A 20,008-nucleotide genomic window follows, 5' to 3' on the forward strand; every position below is an offset into this window, starting at 1 on the left:
AAATCTACGAGGGCAACCATGTGCTTTTTGGAGTCCTGACCTCTAAGGCGTCTTTTTGGCGACTGTCCTCTTCTGCCTGGAGTTCGGTCGTTCGGTGCCATCGTGTACAACCGTCTAGTAGGTTCAACCTTAAGACTGGCTACATAACATTCCCGCGCGATTTTTTGGTCAACATGCACAATCGCAATGTCATCGGTGGCAGAGGGGAACTTCATTGCCAAGTGAGGGGTCGAAACTATGACTTTCAATCTATTGATGGAAGGGCGACCGAGAAGTATGTTGTATGATGTGTTTGCATTGACTAACAAGTATCGGATGTTGATTGACTTACTGAGGGAGTCGTCTTCCCCGAAGGTTGTAAAAAGGTCAATGTAGCCTTTGGTATCCACCCGTTCTCCCGAAAATCCAACTATTTGTTCGTTGTAGGGTTTTATTTCTGTTTCGGGAATTCGCATCTTCTTGATGGTTTCCCAATACAGAATGTCGACCAAGCTCCCCTAGTCTACTAGGACTTTAGCAATCACAAACTTGTCTATGTCCACCGTGATGACCATAGGATCATCTTGGGCCGGATCACTTGCGGTAAAGTCATCACCCGTAAAAGTTATCGGGGGTATGTGTGGACGCTTACGCGTCAAGGTGGAATGAACATATTGGATTGCCCTTAAATGTTTCTTCCTTGTTGAGTTGGAGCATCCGCCGCCTGCAAAACCTCCAACGATATAATTAAACTCCTGGCTCGGTGCACCAAGGGATACCGGACCAACAATGGTATTGATGACTTCGCAGACTCTTTGTTTGATTTGTTCGTCTCGTTCGGGGCTTTCAATTTGAGGTCGTGTCCTCCGAGCTTTCACTGTGCTTTCGCCTGGTCGTACGACAATCAATGTCGCGGTTTTTGGTGTCCTTTCGTCCAGAACGCTCTCTGTCTCTAGAAGAGTAATCATTGTCACGTTGGGGTAACCGTGTGGTTGCTGTGGATGGTTTGACAAACTTGTGGAGATGACCCGCTTGAACAAGTTCTTCAATCTTGTCTTTCAGTGTTTGACACCCTTCGGTCAAGTGGCCAAAGTTGCGGTGGTATTGGCAACGTTTGGTTGTGTCAGCGTGTCGTGGGGTTTGCGCTGGCTTGGGTACCGGGATGAGCTCGGCCTGCAATGCCTCGTCTAAGACTCTCCCTCTTGGTACTGTCAGAGGGGTGTAGTTTTGAAAGCGAGGGCCTTGGTTCTGCCGGTATCGGTCGACACCCGTCATGGGAGGGCGAATGCCCTTCTTTCTCCCTGAGGTTTCCGTCTGCATCTTCCTATGGTAATCAATGTGCTTTTCAATCTGCATGAACTTGGTGGCTTTGGTTCTCAACTCGTCCATGTCTTGCGGCGGCCGCTTGATAAGGCTTTCCGTGAAACGACCTAGAAGTATGATCGAGAGATCAGGTGATGCATTGCTATCTCCGGGTTTAGATTTCTGATTCCCATGCGCACTTTACTGAACCTATCCATGAAGGTTTGCAAGGACTCTCCCTTTTCTTGTTTTATGTTAAGGAGGGACATGGAGGACGTACGGTGGGGTCTGCTTGTGGCGTACTGCATGAGAAATTTTGTTTCCAGAACCTTGAAATTGGGTACAGAGTTCTCAGCGAGTCCGGTGAACCACCCTAAGGGGTCTTCCCGAAGAGAGGTGGGGAAAACCTGGCACCATACCGTCTGATCCGTCGTGTACAAAGTCATCTGAGTCTTGAAAATGTTCAAGTGTTCGTCTGGGTCAGTTGAACTGTTGTAAAGGTTCATCTTTAAGCCTCTCCATTTGTCAGGGAGAGGCGCAACAATTACGTCGTCTATGAAGGGGTGGCCCTTCACTGCTTCATCATCGAACACACTTTTGGAACCTTGGTGAGTCTGACGCGTCTGATGCATTGGTTGTAGTGTCTTGGACAGATGGGGTTGAGGTGTCGGTGTTGGCGCGTGTGAATGCGCCTCTCCTCCAGCTTCACCCAGTCGTTCCAGCAATCGCTTATTTTGTTCCTTCAGCTCGACCACCTCTATTGCCTGTTGTCGTCGTTCCTCTTCTTGCTTACGCTAGTTTTCCTCAAGACGCTGCTGATCCGCAACCCCCTTTCTCCACAAATCCTCCATCTGGGCTTGGAGGGTCTGGATCATTGCTGCTTGTCCTTCTACTGCACGGTCGTTGTTTCACGTTGTTCCTGGTAGAGACCATTGTTGCTTGCTGAAATCTTCGCTCTTCGTAAGGTTGGAATTTACCTTCGGCCTCACGGTGGGCGCCAATTGTACTTGTACGGTTGTCTGGGCCCAGGCAATACTGGTCCACTGGGTACACAATTTGCTGACGTGCCGGTTGTCTCATGGTTTCCTCAAGTCCTTTCCTCTCGTTGAGAGTGCTCCGTCGGTCGGGGGTACCTGTGATTGCACTCTGACGCTTAAGTCAGTGTTAGGGTTTCTGATATTTTTGTTATCTCTTGAAGAACGTACCTTTCTCTCCCTTAGAAATTTCTTTTATAGGTTGACTTATGGGCCCTTATGGTGCAGGTTGGATAATTAATTGACCATTAATTGATCATAATGTGTGCGCGTCGATTTCATTCTATCGCGGAGGTGTGTTCAGGTGCATTTATCATGCATTCAATCTTAGCTATAACTGCTCCTATTGTACATTTATTGTTACTAAATGCACATATTAACCAGGTCATTGACCAGGTCTCCGGTCGATCGGGCCCCGACCGGTACAAGGGTGACCTCTATAGCATACAAAGTCGAGAGGGATGGCCTTAGAGAACTTTTAGATGCATTGTGGCCTTTCCTTTAACTACAAGGGTCTCCCTGCTCTTTAAACTTTGGTATGTATTGATGTTGTTTCCATTTAACCTGCAACACTACACCAGAAACATTCCTCAAATAATTTGGGCTACATCTTGGTTATCTTGCTTATGTTCAAATAAGTGAATGAGTGAAACAAGTAGTGCCAAGCACAGAGGAAGTAAACCAAATATGACCAGATAAAGAAAGTGTAGCTATATGAGTGATTTTAAGTATTGAATCAGATTCAAGACCCAATCAGAAAAGGAAAAACTAATAGCATAATGTTTATTCTTCAACCATGACCAAGACTTAATTTGGGCCATATGAAAAACTTTTTATGCATTTATTGTTCCCTGATTAAAGACAATTGTACTTCTATGAACCCATAAACTACAAACAATTGATGTCCACATACCTTTCCATATCATATTTTGTTTATGATTTATAAGGGAGATATAAAATTGATCAAAATGATTATAAATATTATTATGTTGGGAAAATTGAATACCTCTCCAGCTAAAATAGAAGTTCTAGGCTGCCAGTGCTATTTCACATTCAAGGAACAAGAGATTTACAGATTCTTCTTGTTGATGGCAGAGAGGACAAAAAATACTTTCTAGGGTGACCCCTTTATTGACTAGGTTGGCACTCATGGATACTTTACCCAATAGTACCCTTCATGTAAGGATTTGAGCATTGAGATTGACTTTAACAAACCAGAAAGTGTAAAGGAATATACTATTTTCATCCCTGGTGCAATTTGTTAGTATTTTGCAGGTTGATCTTACTAAATAATTTCCTTCTTCTTCACCTAGCCATGTCCATGTGTCACCTATTTCCCTATTAAGAGTTACATTTTTAATTTGGCTAAGAAATTTTGCTTCTCCATTACATATTTTAATTCCATTCTATTTCTGACCAACTTACTAGTTCCCCCATACTCTTCCCACGATCCTTTGAGATAGAATACAACTTAGGAAAGCTATATATGAAACTTGCATCTCCTATCCATTACATCCCTTAGGGATTGTTCCCAAGCTCTGAAAAATAGTTGAAGTTGAAGTTGAAGTTTCTCCTTCCACCATTGAGGTAGTTCCGAAATCTGATGCGTTTCCCATTTTTCTCTAAAACTTGTTTGGTTTCGAAACTTGAGTTTCCCATTTTTTCTCTTTTTTTAATCCCTAAATACTTGTTCTCCTTCATGCAGTGTTCATGGTACGTTTATATTAGCTATTTCTCCTTCTCCTTGAAGCTTCGTGCAGTGAAATTTACTTATGTTTATATTTTATAATGCAAATTTTGTGTGTTTACTTATGTTCATTTTGTATAATGTAATATTTGTATTTTTTTTCTTCCTTTTAGTCTATTTCATTTGCATTTAATATTTGTTTGAACAAAGATATGATTGATCCAAATTATGCACTCCCTCACTCACAAGGTAGGTTTCAAAGTTAACTACCTACCTAGAAAAAGGGTAGACGTGCGACTAGGCTAAGAGACTTGACTGTTAGTTGTAGTGCTGATCAAAGATTTTCCATCGAATTTGATATGAATACGGGAAAAGTTTTGGGAGAGCATAGCACAAAATTCACTAGCTATGTGGCCTTGTTTGGTAATAGTAGGGTTAATATTCTTATTGATGATTGAGACCATGTTCCAGAGACATTGAAGAATCAAATATGGCATACTAATATGTAAGTAAAACTTATCGATCATTATATTCATCAATTCACCGTAAAATATCTAAGAAAATATAATTTAAAACATTTATAGCTAGAAGAAAGCGTGTTAATATGCATACCAAACTTAGTAGTCCACCGCTCCACAAATAAGAGCTCAATTTAAGACCTCCAAGTTACCATTAGGTTTCTTTTTAATCATATACCTTTTTCTTCTTCTTTTTTATAACTATATAAACATTTACAAGGTTTTCTCTTAATCATGTTGAACCATAGCTTGATACATGGAATTGTAGAGTGGGAATATTTCTTCTTTGGGTCTGAAAGACAGCATGTTCTTTAATTACACACCAGTTGATACAACAAAAATGAAATTAAACAAAAGTGTACGTATGTACATGCATATTTCTTGTTTCACAGCACCCTAAGTAGAATCAAAATCTTTCCGAATCTTTCCGTGAATTTTGTTGGTATACTTCTCAACATTTTCACTGATATCGTTTAGTTGGTGTCACAAAGTTTGGTACCCTCAATTTGTATAGCTTCATTAGGTAGAAATCTACGTGTCTTTTTGGTTCTCTCCATCATTTGTTGTGATCTTTGGCTCTTCTCGAAAAGCATTGTTGCAAGTTAAGTTATATTTGCCCACATGGGGGTTCCAATCTTGTGGTGGTAGTTTTGTGGTGAAACATAGCCTCTGACAGATAACATGTTCATAACATTTCCCACTTGCCACTAACAACAATGATATCTCTTAGGTTTTGTTGTCCTACCTTGTAGCCACCACAATAGGCCTGGAAGCTAACAACTATTTTTCTATATATATGCAAGAAATTCAAAAAGATGACTAGGAATGAGAATCTAAATACTTCATAAATCATAAGTGAAAGCTTTAGAAACTATATGTTTGGAAAAAAAAACACATTTAATCATGTCATACGTAATAGTTTGAATAAGCATTACCATAGACAATAATCTTTGTCTGGCTAAAGGGGTTGAAGAAATCTGGTTAGAAGAAATTAAAAAGAAGTGTTGGCATGATTTTGTCTTGTTGTGTTGGAGAGAGAGTGAACCAAAACAGTGGAAGCATTGATTCCCTCTGCCTCAAGTTCTTGAGCTATCTTTGTTTTCCTTATATGGATGAAACCAAATGCAGAAGCACATGGGAAGTGCAGCAATTCAGAAATACTGAATTTGTGGGCAAAGTTGTAGTAGTGTGTTCATTCTTCTTCTATTTGAGCCTTTTTATTAGTTTCATTTGGTTTGTTCACATGCTTTTTTTTTACCTTTTCATCCACTACAGATAAAGCCACCCCTTTTGGGCTAAAGTATGCGTCACAATCTCTGTAGTTTTGGGCGTGATTTTAAACAGTGGTTGGGATATTTTGCATTTTAACATCTACATTGCCTTTTTCAATCATTTTCCAGTTCCATCACCTTAAAAACAACGCAACAAACACTTCAAACTGGATCTAAAATTTGTCTTCTTTTGCTCGGGAACACCAACTCTACACCTTTTTTATTCTTTTCAGAGACAAAACTACACTTAACTTCAAAAATAATATTTCTTGAAATAACCTAAATTAATTTCTTTTAACGTTGAATGGGATTGTTGGAAAGTTTAGTTAATTTATTTTTTACATTAAAAAATTAAATTAAATATTTATATTTCTTTAGAAGTTTCGTATTAATCGGCAATAAAATTAATACTTTCGGTTAACATATAACTTTTCCTTAAAAAATAATGATAAAAAGAATAAAAAATAATAAAAACAAAGGGTTTGAATAACTTAGTGCTAGTTGGATGGTTAAATAAGAAATAATATAAGGATAAGATAAAAAATTATAAAATAAAAATAAGATAAGTATTAATTATGTCTAATGTTTCGTGAAACAAGGATTATATATGGTACTAATAGTGAGAAATATTATAATAAATAATAATAAAAAGATGATGATTGTGATAATTATTGAGGTGATATAAAAAAAAAACTTTAAATGATAAAAATGGTTATAACAATTTTGTGATGTTTATTGAAAAATAATGATAATAATAAAGATAATATATATGAAAATTAGAGTGAAAAGGGTAATGAAAGTGATAGGTGTGACAATAATGACAATAATAGTGATATGAATACATGAAAGACAAGGTTAAAGAAAAAGAACATTAACAAGGATAGTTTGTTTGTTTTATGCACTTGTAAAACTTGTTATGCATGTAGTCAAATTTGACAAAGAAAAGAATAGGTGAGAGGGTGAGGGTTGAAATGGAGATGTATGGGAGTAGTAGGAAAAAGAAGGTTGGAAAGATGGTAATAGATAGGGTAAATGAAGCAAATATATAACATCATTAATATAATGATAAATTTGTTACTAATAGTAAAATAAAATAACAAAAGATAGTAATATTTATTCATTTATAAATGAGCTCCCCTTTACAATAAGAAATATTTGAGATAAATTATAAAGATAAAAAAAAATCACATATGTTAGTGCATTAAACAATTTTATTAGAGAAAAATGGGATAATTATCCTATTATATATATATCATGATAACAAAGAGAACCTCAAACTTTATGATGAAATAGTGAGTTGGGGACATACTATAAACACTAACATCTCTTCATATTTACTCAAATTACATTCATACCTCAATTCTTTTTACAAATTTTACTCAATCATCCCTTTGTTTTAAAAACATCACATTATCTGTTTTTTACATTATCATGAACCTCCATAATTTTTTAAAATATTACATTTGTCTCCCATCCCTTAAATTATAATAAAAAAAAACTTAAACGCGAATTTCGTATAGTTTACGATAAAAATAAATTGGACACCTTTATTTTATTTATATTATTTAAATCAACAGTTATATTTTAATTTGCTCTAATAAATATGCATGTATGTTTTTTAACCTTTTCTCTAAATATAACAAATATATAGAAAATCATTATGTCATGACTGGAACCAAATTATATGTTACATTTATTTATTTGTTTATTGTGTCTAACCAATGAAAAATTGACACAAGAATATATATATATATATATATATATTAAATATAATTAGTTATTCATAAACCTATTTTCCTCACAAAATTAACTAGTTATATAAAATTTCATTGAAAGAGAGTATAGAGAAAATTTAAAATAAATATATTTGAATTTATATGTGAATTTTGATTCGTGAAATAGTACTAGACAGAAATAAATGTGACAGGGTTGATTGATATCCAATATAGAGAAAGGGAATATTTGCAAAATACATAAACATACGAATCTGTTTCATTAGAAACAATGTTCCAACATAATTGTAAGCATCGGATCTATTTCAATATAATCTAACGGTTCATTTTTCGGAAACAGAGGATCGTTTCCCAAGTTCACCGTGTTACATGAATGGAAAATATCGTTATCTGCGTGTTAGTTTATTTTTTTGAAAAAAAAAACTCAAATATGCAAATATATATATATATATATATATTAATAATTTTTTTTTAATTCAACTTAATATATAGTGTTTTATTTGATAAAAAAATAGTTTTTTAAGTCCAATTTAATTCAACTTTTTAATATTTCAGTTTGAAATAGTTGTCTTAATACTCTTAGTTACAAGTAATACTTATTTTTTGTGTGGGCTTATTAATTTGGCCCAATTAAAAATGGCATTCAATATACACACGCACTGTACCAATCTTGCCATCTAAATTTCCGGGATCACTTTTTGCATCCTCATAATTGCTGTAACTACATGTTAGTGTTAGTGTTGGAAAGGTCTAAAATTATGTCTTAGATTTTTGGATTGTGAAATTTATGTTTTGAATTAAACAATTTAAATGTACTTTTAAATATGAAATACATTTTGAATTGTGTAATTAGAGATGTATTTTAGATTATATAATTTCTTGAAAATTAATTATAATGTATTTTGTAGATTATGTAATTTAAAATGTATTTTTGAATTTTATAATTTAGAATAGATTTATAGATTACATCTTTCAAAATATATTTTTTTAATTTTAAGATTACTTAATCTGAAATGCATTTATAGATTACGTAATCTGAAATGCATTTTCAGAATTCATAATCTGAAATGCATTTTGGATTCCATAATTTGAAATGCATTTCTAGATTCCGTAATTAGGCATGGAATTTTTGGATTATGCAATATAGAATATATTGTGAATTGTATAATTTGAAATGAATTTTTAAATTAGGTAATCTAAAATACATTTTTAAATTTATAAATATATTATTGATTGTACATCTCCAAATTTTGTATCTGATTATAGAAAGGAAAATGGGTTTCATAAAAAAATAACATCTCGTGTCAGAAAAATATTCTTCTGATTCGTATCAAATAGAGTAAAATCTTTTACTCATCTTTGTAACCTAGAGAAACACATCTTTTAGCTCTAGAACTATGCTTTGTTATTTGAACACCACTAGTAATAGCGAAAGCTAGATAACCAAAATTGTTTTATATGAGACAAATTTAGTATTACATTATAAATCATTTGATATGGTGATGTATCATGGAAAAGAGGAGTAAGATTTTTATTGATTAAATGAACATAGTGCTTGACAACACATGACCAAAAACAAAGAAACAATTAAGACTGAAAATCAATGCATGAGTGACATTAAAATATGTTTATGTTTATGTTCAACAACACTGTTCTCTTGAGGTGTTTTCGCACACCTAGTTTGATAAACAATATATTTTTCTATTAAATAAATCAATCATAAGAAACTCAGGGTCGTTATCACTTCTTAGTACTTTTAAATGAGTATTGAACTGATTTTCAAACATGTTGATGAAATTTTATAAACGTGTGTGTGTTTCAAATTTAGTTTTCATTAGACAACTCCATGTATATCAAGTAAAATCATCTACAAATTTTTTAAAATATATATATATCTTTCAACAAAAACATGATTCAAAGAACCACATATGTCATCATGAAGCAAATAAAAAAAAATGACTTCATTTAGTAAATCTAGAAGGAAAATAGTCTCTTTCGTTAAGCAAAATGACATATACCACAAGGATAAACAAAACCTATAGAAATATTTTGATAATATGAAGACAAAATTTTCAACCTATCACAAATGTCCCATTCTAAAATGCCAAAGTTTAGCATTATCAGTATCTACACAAGATTTATTGATGTTAACAGTCTTATTAGGAATAGATGAAATCTGAATATCAATTCTACTCATCTCAATTTTGTTTTGTAACACCCGATAGATACTCAAAGTCCTCACATGATAAAGGTTGTGTGATCTCTCAGTTGTACCAATCACTCTTCATGGTTGTGTCTGAACGATGAAACAAAAAGGTTGAAAATGGTTAAAAATTTGTGATTTATGGTCAATCTTGAAACAAAGATCAATTTGACTTGGAATGAAGGTGCATATAAAGCATTGGCCAAGATGAGCGAGGGAGAGATTTTAAATATACCAGACTAATTGACACTCAATTGATTTCCATTAGTTAAAAATACTAATATAGGTGAAATACTATAAACGGAGAAGAAAATATCTTTATTGTAGCATATATGATTCATAGCCTCTGTGTCTAATACGCAGTGACTACAAAACATACTTGATTTGAATGAATTGAGATGTATTGATATGATTCAAAGAGTTTGAGAAGATGATTGTTAGATCAAAGCCATTAAATTGTTGTATTGTTCTTAAGAAACTTGAATGTTAAGAATTGGACTTTAAGCCTAACTCAACCTAACAAAATGGGCTTGTAAGGTGAGGTTTGCACCCACTTATGTACTATGAATTGTCTTTATATCTCTAGTTGATGTGGGATCTCCAACACACCTCCCTCATGCCGAGACTACCAAGGTCCAATTTAATTTGTCAAAATGGTCATCTCGATCTTGGACAATTCTGAGAGTTTTGTTTGTAACCTAATAATCTTGAGCTTTGCCTTTTCAAGTTCCTTCTTCACTTCTTGCGCCTTTTGAAGTTGCATAACCTTAAGCATAATTTCTTCAAGTTCTTTCCTTGTTGGTATTGGTTGAGGTCCACTTTGGCACGAACAGAGTTGATTGATTCAATTCACTTAGAATCTTGGAGGGTACATAAGGTATTGGTGGATCAAAGAAGTTTGGCAAATGTGCTTTTTTGGATGCTTTTATAGGCTTGGGAATTCCTTTGGACGAGTTAGAGCCTTTTGAGGGAGTTTTGATAGGTGTCTCGGGAGAATAGGTACAAGTGCATGGACATTTGGAGGCACAAACTACTTTTGGTGACCTGTTTATGGTCTTCTATCGTTGTAGGTTAGGAGTTTAAGGATCTTCTATAGCGAGGGCTCTTTGTTTAGGGGGGGCCTCTAGATATAATGTAGTAAGTATTTGTCTCTTTCTAATCGTTAGGTCGTCATGGCAATATCATTTTTCTAATATCATGTCCCGAAACATGATGAAAATCACACCACAAAAGTGTTGTCAAACATTTCTTCATTCAGTTGGTGAATGCATTCAGACAGGGTTAGATCCTCTCGAAATCATCATTTTGTGCTTGGAAGGCCTTGATATGGTTTTCTAGGTCCCTTGATCCTAAAATGTAGTGTGGAGGGATTGCCTTGTCCATGGTTTCTTCGAGGAAAAGGTTGTGTATCTTCGTGGAAAAGGTTGTTTGTCCCTAGCGGGTGGCTTGTTGAAGCTCCACATTAGCCTTTTGTATCTCTTTGTGAACTTTTAAGGTCTCTTCCATCCATCATTGGGAGACCTCTACTTCCTACCCCAGCCTTTCTTGTCTGTCTTGGCTTTTTCTAAGTGTCTCCTGCTTTCCTCATTCTCGCATCTCAAATCCTGAATGGTGTCTAGGATTTGTTGCAAAGTGAGCATATCGCCATCTTCTCCTTATTGCACCACGTTTCGTTGGTTCCTCATGGTTTAGGTAGAAGTAGGATTAATTTTACCTAGTTCATGGTAGACGCCAAAATGTTGTGATTTAAAATAAAGTGACCTCAAACTTGAGAGTTCAAATGTGTTTTTCAATCTAGGGTGTGTCGAATTTATAGGAGTTCAACCCCCAAATGCTTTTGTTGAATAATTTTAATTATTAGAAAATTAATCTGAAAGGCAAAAGGATTCAAGATATTGAAAAAAACATGTTCTAGGATCCTCAAATTTAGAGATTTCTCAAATTTTCGATAATAAAACATCATTTTCATTAATCTTACTACCTTCAATAAATTGTCTTATAATCACATATCATATTCATAGCATAAAGGATATACTACCTTTATTTAATACATACTCATTTCTAATACTTACCTTATTTGTGAAGTACCCATTTATTACACATTTTAATATTTAATCGATCATAAGTCAATTTTTAATTTCGAGACAACCCAAATTATAAAACTTATATTAGTTATTTTTATATGATTATGTTTACACAAATATTAGGGGTGACAATGTGAGTTGGCCCACCCTGCGCAAGGAGTGTGGACTCATTTCACTGGTCCGTCCCGCATAAGAGATAGCCTGCGGGCCCGCATGCATAAGAAAAATATTTTAAAAAAGAAATTAAAGTTTTATTAATTATAAAAAAAATCTATTTCTGTTGCTGGAAAATTAAAATTTTATTATCTTAATTAATTCAATTAAGATAAAAATATGAATTCATATATGAGGGTAGTTAGAAGGTTTGATTAAAAATAATTAAAGTTTTGTTTTATATTTATTTTTTATTTTCCCTATATATGTATGTAAATGTATCAAAGTATCTTATCAAAATTTTGCTACAAAATATTTTAATGAAGATGACTAATTTTTTAACAAGTATCTTATTGAAATCTCTTCTTTATATTAACAAATTTTAAATATAAGACTTTACTTATTAAAACTAAATTCAGTGTCACTCTTAATATTAGCTTCTTTAGCTGATTAAACTAAAATATTCATTTTTTTAGTACATTAAGTTCAATGTTTTTAAAATAAAATAAAACAAAACAAATGTCACATTGTAATAATGAGTTAGTGGGGTATGATTTTTTTTACAGAAAAAAATAAAATAATTATTTTTTATTTATGCGAGTCAACGAGCCAACCCGTCTCGTCCGGCTGTTGGCCCGCACGGACTGCGGGTTATGCGAGACGGGTTAGCGGGCTAGCTTAGTGAACCCGCCACACACTTTTTGATAGTGGACTATGATCGGCCAGCATGGTCCGTCCCGCATTATCATTCCTAAAAAAAATATCTTTTATCAATGATTTTTTTGTTCAATAAACAATAAATATAATATATTAATATATTATACATTTTAGAAATTTAATCATAAAGAACATTTCATAAACTTTATTTTGATTATTTTACATGCATAACCAATAAAAATTAACATAATGAATATATTAATAATGAGATATATTAAAACATAAAATTTAAAAATGAATAAAAATATGTCTCATTCGTATTGTATCGGTATGGACGAGGCCGAGAACTAGTCAACCTGACCGAGGCCTGGTCAACCTGACCGAGACTAAGAGAGACCTAGTTAAACTTGGCCGAACGACGAGGCCGACGACCCACTTGGCCGAGACCTCAGAAGACACGACCGAAACCTCAAAAGACTCGGTCGAAACCTGAGAAGACCTGGCCGAGACGACCGAGACCATGGGAATCTGGCCGATGGCCAACCCATACCAGGGAAACCTGGCTAATGGCCAACCCCTATCACCGTTAACGCTCAAACCAAGGTCAGCGAAGTTAATCCATCATTAAGAATTAGGTAATGCAACCCTAAGCGATATTCATCTCGATAAACGGGTCCAACAAGGTAGGCCCATTAGAATAATATAAATAGCACACATATCAAGGAATAAGGTATGTCATTTATTACTGTTCACCTACCTGAGAGCTGACCACCCGCTTTACTGACTTGAGCGTCGGAGTGCCTTCGCAGGTACCCCACAATCCGGTGTTCACCCGAGATCAAGTGCCGAAGGAAAAGCAGGAGGACGAGGGGAATCCCAGCTCATCATCCAGTAACCTGACCGACCGAAGGAAGGAGAAGAAGACTTCAATAGTTTTCTAAATCTCATCTCCCTAGTAGGAACACGTATTAAAGGTAATATTAGGAAAAAATATAATTTAATATAAATTTAATTTTATTAACCAATTCTCATTCGTATTCTGTTAATTTAATATATTAACTGAGTATTATAAAAAAAAAACATTAGCGAGAATAATTAAACTAAAATAATCTATAACCAGTGATATCGAGAAATAAAATAAAATTAAGAAAATATAAAATAATAACATGATTTACGTAAATACTTAACTGAACTTCTGATAATGAAACGTGTTTTAAAGAGTGATGAGGAGAAATGCAGTATTTAATATTAATGAATAAAACAGATTTGGTTTCATATTCATGAAAAGAAAAGAGAGAAGAGGAAAAGCACAGAGTAAGCAATGAATTTTGCAAATTCCCAATTCCTTCTTCCACTCTTCTTCTTCTTCTTCTCCATTTCTGCGTTTCCTGCTTTAGGGCAACAAACGTAAGCTCCAATCTCTCTCTCTCTCTCTGCATCTATGGTTTTGTATAAAGTTCGCATCTTGAGTTCCTGATTGGTGATCCATAAAACTGGTTTGATCTAGTTTCTCTTAAAGTTGGAATCTTTTGTTCGTTGTTTGAACTGGGCAGGGATTGGGATAGAGAAGAGACTCAACATGGAAATGGAGTTGGGCGCAGAGTTCTTCTGAGTTTCAAAGAAAAACCCTCAGGAACTAATATTACCTTCGAATGTTCTCCTTCCGGCCCCTGTGTCCCCTGCCTCTACTCTGAGAAGGTTCTCTTTTCCCCCCTTCAAATTGGGGTGTGATCTTATACTAGTTGCAATTGCTATAAGATAATTGGAGTTTCTCATAAACATGGGTTTGACACTGAGTATTTGATTTTATTTATTGTCATTTCTGGGTTTGGCGTATATAGTGTTTGATTGTTTGCTGTCTTACTGCTGTTGTTGATAGAGAATTGTACGGTGTATAAGTGCAGTCCTTTCATTTTGCAACTACCTAGATCATCTAGCTTTCTTAATGAGATTGAAGGTTGATGCAATATATATATATATATATATATTTATATATATGTATGAATAGCCTATGTATTCCGATCTGGATACAGTTTTTGTTGTATTCTATCAAGTTATTTGTTGATTTAGGATTACTGTAACATAACGGATTTGAGGAGATTGTATATCTTTGTACAGGCTTGTTCACAAGGCCTTGCTTTTGAACATAAATGTTGATGTGATGTGAAAGGACTAGAGAATGAATGGGTTCGTGTTCATCAAAGAAATGAGATTCAACTTCTTAATATTGAGTTTTCCTAATCCGTAAGAAGTTTTGTGAAGTGAAGTGTTTTAAAAATTTAAACCTCTTTTTATGTCTATGTTTGGGATTGCTCGTTAGCTCTTCATTGCATGTTTCTTGGTCTTTCTTACTTGCTGTTATCTACATTATATGTTATATGCTTTGTTGTTTTTCATGGCCTCTTTATTTTTATCTGCAAGCTTTTATTGGGGGGCTTGTAGGGTGACAGCAAATATCGCTGCAGTGAGACTGGCTACCGAATCCCATTCAAATGTGTAGAAATTAAAGATTCAACAAAGGATGCAAAGAAAACAAAGTCTCGAAAAGGTAGGTCTTCTTTAGAAATTCCTGATGGTACTGCCGAATCTCAGAAAGTGTCACATGTTGCTGGACAGTCCACTCATTCACAATCAGATAGAAGATTAGCCGACGACTCATCATCTTCAGATAATAGTTCCCAGGCTTACATCACTTATAGAAGCTGTATAACCCCAGTTAATGAGGAGAAGTTGTCAGTGCTCAATTTTGAGGTAATCTTAAGCTTTTAGCTTACACTTATTCTTATATTTGCTTAGTAGCTTAGCTTCGGAACTAGGTTGATTGGAAAAATAAAATAATATGGTGTGCAGTTTATTCTGATGATCTAATATTATACCTTAGAGGATTAACTTTTGCTGTCACTGTCAGTTGCTGTGATGTGTTTGATTCCCTAAATTTCTGGGAATATTAGGTACTTCAAACTATGTGTATGATATTAATCAGAGGACTGTTGAATGTATGAGGTTCTGACCTAGTGGTGTCTTTAGAGGTTAGAGGCATGCAACCTTATCCCTTGAAGTAGTGAGGTTGGATTTAGGATTTGTATCTGTGACCTTCACATTATAGGCAATACCTCAAAGTTGCACCAGGACTTACTGTCTTGTGTGTGACATTAATATGCATAATAAGTTTTTATAAAAATCACTATCATCTTGAGTTTATCTGCTGGAAAAGCCTTCTGTTTTCAACATCTTTAAGGTCTCTTTCGGAACAATTCTCCACAAGAGAAAAATAAGAAGAAAAATTTGAGATTAGTTTCCCCATAAGTTAAGCTTAGTTTATGCATAAGCTAATTTGTAAAACCTCTCCGAATTCTTACTTTTAATTTGTACATGAGCTAATTTTAACTTCGAGATACTCATAATTTTTTCCTTCTATTTTTCTCTTCTAGAAGTGTTTATGGAAAAACTTGTCGAAACAGACCTTAATATGAAGGTCTGGTGGCAAGTGTATGAACTAGCTCAAAAAAGTGCTATTATTAGGTCCTGAACTGCATTCTTCAGATTCCACTAGAAAATAGTTCCTATCAGCATGTACTCGTAAAGTGTCCCGTTGGGTTTAGAAAATTAGAATGAGGCATATATTAGAAGTCATTTGGTAGATATTAGAGCCTCTAATGATTTTCCTGGTGTGCCGTAGACTTATTTAATAACTATCCATCCTACTTGAATTGGCATTATAAGGAATCTGAGAGTGCTTCATATTGTTCTTGAATTGGCATTATACAGAATGCATATAATGAACTTATAAATTTATATTCATCTCATTTTTAGTAACCATCCATCCTACTTTATTCTACTTTTCTGTTTTATGGTACTCTTAAGTCAGCATTTCCTACATATTCCCTCATATAGATTTATGCCAAATGAAATATCCTCAAGAAGCATCGAAGGGACTCTATTGTTCCTGAATATCAAAATACAATTGAAATGAAAAATACTATTACTGTGTCACATCCATGTGGTGTTTGAGTTGTCTTTGTTATTTCTTAGAAAATAAATGAAGTTAGCAGAAACGTTTTTCAAAGGCTTCTATTATTTTTCCTTGTACATTTTTTATGTCAACTTATCATGATGGTTTAAACATGAGTTTGTGTATACATGGTTGTGAGAATATGTAATGCAACCAGTGTCCAAATTTGAAGTAAGCATAAGAATGTTTCTGTTTTCAATGTTGTGGTGCATAGATTTGTATAACCTTTACATGATTGAACTACATATGATAAACAAGGTTTTGTGTTAAAATATTGATGTTTTCATGTGAAAAACTTTGTACAGGGGGTGGTGATTTTTTTGTTACTAATCAGTGGTTCAATCATGTACCTAAGAAAAAGGAAGGCAGCATCCATGTCTGGTTATGTAGCTGGAAGGGGTCAAAACAACTCTCGATTTTGAAATTGAAGACTCCATTATGATTGTAATTGCAATGATTTACTGTAGTATATAGTTTCACTGGCCTTCTGTTTCAACTTGTTAAGTCATGGATGGATTCATTGCATTTTGAGGCTATATAGTTTGGGTCAATTTTAGCTAATTTATTGGAACAGAGTATTTTTAGGATATTTTTCCCCACTAATCAGCAATTTTTTCTTGTATCCAGTAATATATATTTTTTTATTCTTGAATGTTATTATCGAAAGCTAGTTGATTCCAATTTAAATTAAAATTTTAATATTTATACATTATATCAAATTAAGAGATATGCATTGACTTGAATAATTTGTTTTTTAAATATTATCTTTGCTTTATTAAAACTTATTGCTCCTATGTCATAGAATATAATTTTTTTGAGCAAACAGTGGATGCATTAGTTGAAACATTGTCACTCAATCACAAATCGTCATAGTAAATTTGTTGATTTTCACAATAATTATTTTCAAAATTATACCAATGATTTTCTTGTACTATTTGTTTACAGTTTTAAATTATAGCATTGAGATATAATTAAAGCTTTATTCTTTAAAATAACCGTATAAAAATTATTCTCCATTTGTTTATTGATGCTAAATGAATTTTATTACTTTTTTTTTGTTTAATTTTTATGCATCATTAGTTTAGAAAACTTTACACTATCAACTAGTTGGAAATCATAGAAATTATTGTTAAAGTTATCATAGAAGTTAATAAACTAGTTCATGTACCAGTAATACAGGCACATTTCAATTAATCGCAGTAAATAATAAATAGGATTACTGCTAACATTTTAAAACTTGTATTTAAAAATGGTATCAATACTTTTGCTGTGTTTTTTATTAGTTCTTCTGGGAGTTCCAAATAAAAATTAATATTAGAGTATCTGCGTAATAATATATAATAAATTTATTGATTTTGTGTTGTTTATAGTGTTAGAATGGATGATTTTAAACTAGAGGGGGTGAATTGTTTAAAGAGGGTTTTTGCAAACTTTTAAGTCAAGAATGAAATTATCTCGAGATTAAGGATAGAGAGAATGCACACAGATGTTTATACTGGTTCACTATAAACCCAGAGCTACATCCAGTCTTCTCAGAAACCACTGAGGAATTCCACTAAGCAATCAAATCTAGATCACTTACAATACAACCAAGAAAGTGACATTGATCCCCTCAAGAAACACATTTCTCTTGGCCAACACACCAACACTAAGAATGCTCCTCAAGAACACACAACACTTCTTAGCAAACACACAAAGATTCTTGTTCAACAAATACAAGGATTACACTTGTTACAGAAGCAATTTTGAAATCAATACAAGCAGAAATCCTATCTCACACTCTTTCATCAATCTCAATCTCTAAGCAATCTCAACTCTTTGGAAAACTCAAAATCTTGTGTTAGTTTTTTTTTTTTTTTAAACTCAAATATGTTTTTCTGAATATATTCAAAGATGTTGTTTGTTATCAAATCTTAACAAACTATTCATTGCATTTAAAGATTGGTCAAAGCATTAAAAACTGGAACTTAAACAATTAGAAAATCATTTAATGCCCAGTCAAAGCAAAAAACAGTTTTCTGTTATGGTACCAAAACAAAAAATCGGTTGTTTCCACGAATCAATCGGTTGTTTTGGTTTTGACAACAAGTCAACCATAAAAACAGTTTTCAATCTTTTCTAAAAACACATAAGTATAAAACAATCGGTTGTTTCGACAAAACAATCGGTTGTTTTTCACTTAGTTTAAAAACACTTTTCTTTTAAAAAGATTGAGAATGCCTATGCTTTGGATTCAATCAAGAGTGGATTACAAAACTCAATCTACCCCAGATCCTATTTAAGACAGCTCAGCAACAGCAAGCACAGCTTAACCTTCAACATCCTTCAAAGGGTTTGGATTCTTCAAAGCTTGAACACCACTTGGTTCAACAATCTCCCCCTATTTGATGAAGACAAATCCCTGATGCTTATGTTGTACCTGATTGAATCTGAAGCAGTTCCTGCAAAGCACAGTTTTAAGCAAAACACAGAACTTCTGATATTTGGTTAGCACATAAACAAATATAGAGGTTATGAACATAATATCAGAGCAAAGAGCAAACAACAAACAAATATAGGAGCAAAAACCTATAAGGTTTCACTCATCCAAACTGTTTTGCAGAAAATAAAAACTGAAATCAAACACAACATATATCTCCCCCTATTTGTCTTCACAAATAGACAAAAAGAAGAGATGAAAAAGATAATTGTTCTTAATACATCAGATTTAAAACAACAAAAAACATAAAATAAAAAAACTGATACAACCACAAAAAACAATTGGTTGTTTTGATACATCAACCGGTTGTTTTTCTTCATTCATCATCATCAGCATATTGAAGATCACTGCCTCAATCTGTTCATCTAGGGTCATGAAACGTGCATCCATGCTGTCAAACCTATTATCAATCCTCTGGAAATTGCTGACACATAGATCATGGAGATTCCTTTGATTCTCTGCAAAACTATCAAGCCTATTAATCATGAGTTCCTCAAAAGAAGACATGGATTGCATTCTTTCTTCTTAATTTCCAGCACCAGCACTAGGTCCAACATCTTGATGTGCTTTAGGTAGATCTTCATGTTGAAAAATCATATTTGCAGCAGGTTCATCTTGTTCATGATCAGCAGCAACACTAGATGAGGCTCCAAAGTCACCATCTTTGCTAATCCATTTGCCACCTACTTTGGTGAAACCCATTTTGCTGAGAGATCCATTGTTCAACTCTTGAGTTGACTTGACCAACTCAGATGTTTCATCCTCTAGGTTCACTTCAAAATAGAGTAGAATTTAGAAATCAAAACAGCATATGGATAATGATAGTCATTTAACCTCATTGCCTTTTGCATGTGCTCTTTTATGATGTGTATCCAATTAATTCTGATCTTCTTCAT

General features: G+C 33.8%; 1 protein-coding gene across 1 annotated transcript; it reads left to right on the plus strand.

Annotated features, from left to right (window-relative positions):
• The first annotated feature begins 13,829 nt into the window (after positions 1-13,829).
• On the plus strand, positions 13,830-17,255 carry LOC137810697 (uncharacterized). The gene is made up of 4 exons (XM_068612096.1): positions 13,830-14,028; positions 14,175-14,319; positions 15,064-15,372; positions 16,939-17,255. Exons 1-4 carry the CDS (start codon positions 13,943-13,945, stop codon positions 17,053-17,055), a joined length of 657 nt encoding a protein of 218 aa, XP_068468197.1. The 5' UTR covers positions 13,830-13,942; the 3' UTR covers positions 17,056-17,255.
• Positions 17,256-20,008: the final 2,753 nt, after the last annotated feature.

The sequence above is a fragment of the Phaseolus vulgaris genome, chromosome 2 (assembly GCF_000499845.2).
Source record: "Phaseolus vulgaris cultivar G19833 chromosome 2, P. vulgaris v2.0, whole genome shotgun sequence".
Taxonomy (NCBI): Eukaryota; Viridiplantae; Streptophyta; class Magnoliopsida; order Fabales; family Fabaceae; genus Phaseolus; species Phaseolus vulgaris.